At 40.9% G+C, this 7,488-nt stretch overlaps 1 protein-coding gene across 1 annotated transcript; it reads left to right on the plus strand.

The window, feature by feature from the left end:
- LOC139573961 (thyrotropin-releasing hormone receptor-like) lies at positions 1–6,986 on the plus strand. The gene is made up of 2 exons (XM_071397981.1): positions 1–1,144; positions 4,522–6,986. The coding sequence occupies exons 1-2, from the start codon at positions 362–364 to the stop codon at positions 4,957–4,959; spliced, it is 1,221 nt and encodes a 406-aa protein (XP_071254082.1). The 5' UTR covers positions 1–361; the 3' UTR covers positions 4,960–6,986.
- The last annotated feature ends 502 nt before the right edge of the window (positions 6,987–7,488 follow it).

The raw sequence follows: 7,488 nt of genomic DNA on the forward strand, positions 1-7,488 counted from the left end.
CATGCCATGTCACACCTCTTAACTTTACCTCTTTGCTTTACCTTGCAGTTTGCCTAACTTCGTGCATAAAGAGGACTAAAACATGGGTAAACAGCACTAAAATCCAAACCTGGTCTTCGTATTAATCGAATTACTTGTTTTTTGCGCGCTCGATTTTATATGATATATATATATCTCTTTCATAACCTCATGAAATTAGTTTACTTTTATTTTGCATAAGTAATACAAAATGCTTTATTGAATAATGACTTGGCTTTGGAACTAATAGATTTTTAAAGGGAGCTCTCTTGAGGCTATTTTAAATGTAAAGCCTATGTCTGAAATGAATTACTCCTCCAAGTGAAGTGGACAGAACTAAACCATGGAGAATGTTACTTCAATTCCAGATAACCAGACACTTGGTCCATGGACTGATTATAGCACGGAATACAAAGTGGTCAGCATATTTTTTGTGATTCTCATCTGTGGGATAGGAATAGTTGGAAACGTTATGGTGATTCTAGTTGTTCTTACAACCAAACACATGCGGACACCGACTAACTGTTACCTGGTGAGTTTGGCGGTGGCCGACCTGATGGTTCTGACGGCGGCGGGACTGCCGAATATTACACAGAGTTTGTATGGAGGAGGCTGGGTGTACGGATACGTCGGGTGCCTTAGCATAACTTATTTCCAGTACTTGGGCATCAACGCGTCTTCATGCTCAATCACCGCTTTCACCATTGAGCGGTACATAGCCATCTGCCACCCCATAAAAGCGCAGTTTATGTGCACTCTGTCAAGAGCAAAGAAAATCATAGTGGTCGTTTGGGCTTTTACCTCGCTCTACTGCGCCATGTGGTTTTATCTGTCTGACATGAACGAGTTGATTTACGACAATATTACCTTGGTCTCATGCGAGTACAAAGTGTCAAGAAATCTTTACCTGCCATTTATCTACTTCACTGACTTTGCCATGTTCTACGTGGTGCCCCTCATGCTAGCCACTGTTCTGTATGGATTTATCGCTAGAATTCTTTTCCTCAACCCATTGCCGGCTGACCCCAAGGAAAATACAAAGTGGAAAAAAGAATCATGCCAAGGAAATAGGATGATGAGCACCAACAATTCATCCTGTAGCACAACCGTCCGCTCTCGCAGGCAGGTAAGTTGCCACTCTACTGTTTTAAAGTTTGTTATTTTATAACGGTGTGTCTACATCGTAATAACTACGGTGTGTGTGTGTGTGTGTGTGTGTGTATGTGTGTGTGCCTCGTGAATAAAGTGAGGGGAATCAAATTAATGATACAAAAAAACTCCAGTATAATTAGATTATGAATTCAACAGTTTCATAATTGCACTGATATGATATGTCGTGAAGTTGGGGTGTTCAATCCAAGCATATACTGTACACTCTTAGAAAAATAGCTTCCAAAAGGGTTCTTCAGCTGTCCCCATAGGAGAACCCATTTTGGTTCCAGGTAGAACCCTTTTGGGTTCCATGTAGAACCCTGTGTGGAAAGGGTTCTACCTCCAACCAAAAAGGGTCCTTCAAAGGGTTATTTTATGGGGACAGCCGAATAACCCTTTTAGGTTATAGATAAGACGTTTTTTTCTAAGAGTGTATGGTAACATCCTAGAGAAGGGAACATTTGCCCACTGGGCACAGACGTCAATTCAACGTCTATTCCACGTCTATTCCACGTTAGTTCAACGTAATTTCATTGAAACGACGTGGAAACAATTTTGATTCAACCAGTGGGTAATCATTGTAAGTAGGTTACAGTGTGCAACACGAGCAAGTCAACATGCAACAAACCACGTTAATATAGACTCATAAAGCCTCACCACTATGCTGACAGCACACGCCACTGAATAATGTAGTTTGTAACACATATAGAGCATACACAGCACCTGAGACTGAGCATGCGAATGGGAGGGGTGTGAGTTTATCTGAAGAAAGGGAGAGCTCCACTATAAGGAGTGGATTTTCAAGCATTGTGGTGCCAGCATCATGTTATAGGAATGCTTGTCACCATTAGGGACTGGAGGTGGAGTACCGGCAAAATAAATACTGGGGTATGTGTACACCATACCGGTTGAACATGAGCCAACACAATATTTAAAACGAAGATGCCAATAAACCTGTAGGCTGTAGGCTCATTATTTATCATTAACGCTTGTCACCCTCATGGAAATTAGTGAATGAACTAGAAAACTTGTAGAATACGCTCCAAAATGCGATGTGGTTTGAAGATAACAGTGACATTTTGTGAAGCCGGAGATGAGTGGCCGTGAACGAGATGCTGAGTGGACAGTGAACTCGTCAATTCAGGTTACAAGTGTAGGCCTAATGAATGAGAATCACAGAATGTTTGTAACAGACGTCTCTTTCCATTCATCAAATGGCCGCTGCACAGTGCACTGTATGGATGTGGGAATTATTTCAGATTGGACTAACATGCTGACCACACCGCTCGCGTAGCGTGCGCTCGCGTTGCAAAATAAATGTACACATACATGTTATTCATTCATTGCACCCACACTGCTCGCGTGCGACAGCGAGTGTCTGCGTGGCCAGGCACTGACATAGAAGTTATCTCTATTTGTGACGCTCAACGCTTTGCAAGTCCTGCCTCTCAAATCTCCTCATTGGTTTTTAGGAGCATATACCCACGTGGGTGAAAGATGAACTGACGTCCACACTCCAGTCGGTTGTAGTAATGCACCTTAAAGTTGGTTGCCAACCGCCATATAACGTCCAAAGAAGAAAAGGACACATGTAAGAAGGAGGAGATATGACGAGAAACGAATTGGGTTTACCGTTTTATCTGTGGATTAATTGTCGGAGTAGAGGACCTTGTGCATTTCAGGTAAAATAACAACCCAATGTTTATATCCCAGGACAAATTAGCTAGCAACAGCAAGCTAGCTAAATAGGTCAAATAGCTAGCAAGTACAAGCTAGCTAGCTAGCTAAATTGCCATAAATGTTTAATACTTTTCAACCTGTCCCCAAATTAATATACTTGGTTCAGAGTATGTTTTGATATTTCAACCTGTGTGTCCTGATCACTTCTGGTGTGGGTGAACAAAATCAACGCGCGCGCGATGGCGCACACGGACGCACACACGCGTCCGGTTTGGTCAGCATGTAACATGCATAGGTAGCCAGGTTTACAGGAGCCCTTTGAAGTTATTTAAGTAATCAAATAATCCCCACCCCCCCAATGGCTTAGACTTTTAGAGGTTAATGTTGCATTAGCATAACCAGTCATGATGTTTTCATCTGACTGTCAAACAACTGTTGGGACGCTACAGACGTTTCGTGAGAAGACCAATTTTTTGTGATGTCTCATGGTCTGGTCATAGGTCCACAGAGATCCTATTAAATTAATAGGGATTTTATATGTAATTCTACCTGTCAGAAATTAAATCTACAGTACTTTCACCCCTGTTAAAAATGAAAGTAGCAAAGCCCAGGTAAAAAGTTAGAGGAAAACCACCTCAGTCTTCTATTTGTCAGTGGGACAATTACACACATTTTAATGGCAAAGACACACCAGAATGACTTTCCAAGAATTGTTAAGTGTTCCTGAGTGGTCAAGTCTCAGTCCTGAATGAAATTTGCTTGAAAATCTGAAACCAGGTTTGAATATTGCTGTCAATCAATGACTCCCAACCAAATTTACTGAGCTTAAACAATTTTAACAAAAACATCAGATATACATGTATGTTGCCTGAAGAGTTGTGCAAATTTGGTAGAATATTATACAAAATTATTCACAGCTGTAATGGCTGCCAAATGTCCTTCCACCAAGCATTAACTCTGGGGTATGAAGACCTACGCAGTCAAGACATCTTCGTTTTTTAAATTTGTAATTAATTAGGTTACCTTGGTTGCACGCCCTCAGCATTGTCTGAAACATGGACCAAGCCAGCCTTGGGCTCTTTCTGTCTCAGTTGAATAGACAAAAAAGACAGATGATGGATCTGTGCTCACTGCTAGGTCATTTAGCAAAACAAGTCAGGATAAGGCTCTGACATAACACACACATCTCTAACTGGCCTAGCGATGAATGGAAACTAGTGCAATCCATACCACTTACCAGGGCCTGATTGAATTAACTCAAAAGGTCAAAATTGAATAAGGATAGTGATCAGGAATCTTCCCTTAGCAATGATGATAGTTGCTCTCTGGCCCTATCCAATAAGAGACACAACTGGCGTGAGACCTCACAACATAAATAAGGATGATAGAGTTTAATATAAACATTATCACATCATAATTATATTAGCAATTAAACTGGTCTCTAGGCTCTGTTGGTTTAGTCTTACAGATGCTGTTTTGTCAGTCTCTTCAGTCTGTGGTTGATATTAATTGTCAGAGGGTGCTCTCTGACCCATTTCAACCACTTTTCTTTGCATAGCAGGAACATAAATTTTTTCCACACATTTTTAACAGGAGTCAAGCTGAATTCTATTCTTTCCCATGTCCTTTGATGAAAATGGCTCTTGATTTTCTTCCATGTGTTGTTGTCAGGTGACTAAGATGTTAGCTGTGGTGGTGGTGCTCTTTGCCCTCCTCTGGATGCCCTACCGGACGCTGGTGGTGGTAAACTCCTTCCTGGACAAGCCTTACCTGGACCTCTGGTTCCTACTCTTCTGCCGCATCTGCATCTACCTGAACAGCGCCGTCAACCCTGTCATCTACAACGCCATGTCTCAGAAGTTTCGCACCTCCTTCAAGAAGTTGTGTCACTGCGGTCCACAGCGATTGGAGAAGCCGGTGTCTTACAGCTTGGCCCTAACCTACAGCGCCATCAAGGACACAACCAATGGAGAGAGCCCTGACCACTTCACTACTGAGATGGATGAGCTGGCCACACCCACAGCCAGTGACCAGTTCCTGCCCAGCACCAAGAGGATATCATTCGAGGACCCCTCTCTGTCAGGCAGGGTTGCCCTTTGCACTCCCTGACAGAAAAAGTAACTCCATTCAGGCAACAATGATTATCTGAAAGGATCTTCTTATCCTTAAGCTCTAGTTTGTGATATCAAAATGGTCTCCAGCATCATAAATCCAATTCTATAACTCATTTTCTGTAGAGGAATTGATGTAATATTTGAGCAGTACAACGGCAAACATTAAATGCCAAAAATGTGTTGTTAATAGAGGGAGGAATGCTTCATTTCTTTATCTAGCATGGTGAAAATATATTCACCCCTCTCTCTGTAGCCATCTTAGCACAAAGCACCCAATTATAGGCATTGTTTAAATCAGTCCTAAACATTGTGTGACACACACATTCAATTTGCAAGGTAATAATCATACTGCTTTCACATACTGAGCAACAGTTGCTATCTCTGTAAAGTGTTTTCCTACAAGGGAAATATAACAAGGGAAAGATGTTATCCCTCTTTTTATCTGGAGAGGTGTAGGCCAGGAACTCAGTGTGTGTGTGTGTGTGTGTGTTCGTGTGTGTGTTTTAAAGATAAGCTCACTCTACAGGAGGAGTCAACCTGTCTGGGTTAAGTTGTTTAAACCACCCTGCTACTTTGCATGTTTTAAAACAGCACAGAGAGAATGTGATCACTGACCACATTTCAAAGGCAGAATTTAAAGGAGGCAGAGTATCAAAACCATCTCTGCTCGAGGGGTGTAAATATCACACATTGCTTTAAATTGAAACCTGCCTGTCAGGGAAATAGAGATGAGGTGGGATGGAGTTTCTTTAAAGGTTACAGCTGATGAAAAGGACTGATAACAAAGCAATGACACGCCGGCTCTGTCATCCGTTTGATTGCTCAATACCATTTGACTTTATAGTAACCTTATTGGCTAAAAGGTTCACCCGATATGAAAAGTTCCGCAGGGGCAAGTGTCAAAAATGCAGCATGGTTAAACATCATGCTGTACCTGTAATGGACTACTATGGTGTGGATTCAATCAACAAGTGTGGGAAGGTTCAGAGTCCATAGCGAGAAAGATCTTTGATGACTCAGACACTTGGGTGGTTGATGGTTGTCTCTAGGTCAGGGGCCTGACATGACCAGACCAAACATTATGTTGACATCCTCAACAGCTGAGACTGATGGTAGCATTTCCCCATAACGGATCCCCCCCAAGCACAACCCACAGAGCAAAGGCGAGATTAGAGGATTCATCAATGCCAAAGTGTTTTACTTTGGAGATTTGAGGGAGGCTGGTGAGTCATGGTACAGCCATAAAGCATGGGCACAGTATCAAAGAAACAGAAAGAAAAAGCATAAAAGGAATGAGCATTGATTGAATTTAGAATTCAAATAAGGAAAAAATTGAAAGTTTGATGTTGTTTATTTTATACTGATGAAACACCCTCTCTGTCCCTTTTAGGATACTGTAAAAATGCTTGCAATTGAATGTTCGTTGCCATGTGAATGATGTACATTTCCGATGTACATTTCCGATGTACATTTCAGACCTGTTTTCAATTCATACCTTTGTACCATTTAAATTGTGTCTGCCAGTAGAGCTATTCTGTAATAACGTAGTTTGTTTCGTTCAGTTTTATTGTTTGTTCCCATCAATATACAGTATTTTACTATGGAGCGATCAATGTGGAGCTACGCTGTTCTTCTTTGGTAACACTACAACTACAGTACGTTTCAAAGAAGGTACGTGAAATAAGGATCTGTCCCTCTTGCACCTTCATCTACTATCTCCGTTGCACAGTTTCCACCATAAAAGGGAGTGGTGCCTGGTAGGGAGTTTGCAGCATGGACACTGTAAAACAAATGATGTTGTGGTGTGATTTCAAAAAGACAGACATCTATGTGCAGTATACAGTTATTCTTCAGTCAGCAATGTTGTGTAACCTGGTCTCTCTTTGCTGGCAGTTCTCTGCATTGTAAAAACTACCCTTGTTGTTCGGATGGTTTGTGTTTTGTATTTTGTATTGTTATTTGTCTATAATAAAATGATCATTGATCATGTGGTCTGTCAAATATTGATAATTACTCTCAGAATCCCGAAAATCATGTGTTATTATTTGTAATTAATCTCAGTATATTTTGACACATCTTCACTGTATTTTCATCTATTCCATTAGGATGCAATCAAAACATATGGTTACTTTTCCAACTTCATCAAAACACTATTAACATACTCACATAGTGATTCTATCCAGATGACTGCACAAATAAATATCATGAATTTTAACATATATGGCAGCCAACAACATGGTCGTTTCCATCTGTTCTTATCACAGCACATTCATTTGGAATAATACAAGGGATAATTGTGTGGAAAGCAGCATTGAAAGCATCAGTTTTCTTTTAAAAGTGCACCCATGTTTTATGCAGTGCTCAAATGTATTCTCCACACACACCATATTAAATAATGCCGAACTGTGATGACAACTACATAGCAAATCATCCAAATGTTCTTCATACATCGTAAATTGAGATATATTGAGACATTAAATGGGATGATTATATTGACCACGTCAATCTTTAAACAGGTCCCCTG

This window comes from Salvelinus alpinus, chromosome 4 (genome assembly GCF_045679555.1).
Source record: "Salvelinus alpinus chromosome 4, SLU_Salpinus.1, whole genome shotgun sequence".
Taxonomy (NCBI): Eukaryota; Metazoa; Chordata; class Actinopteri; order Salmoniformes; family Salmonidae; genus Salvelinus; species Salvelinus alpinus.

Coding starts and splice junctions, on each gene's coding strand:
- LOC139573961 (XM_071397981.1), top strand. CDS start 362: ATGGAGAATGTTACTTCAATTCCAGATAACCAGACACTTGGTCCATGG. Junction 1,145..4,521: donor CCGTCCGCTCTCGCAGGCAG/GTAAGTTGCCAC, acceptor TGTTGTTGTCAG/GTGACTAAGATGTTAGCTGT.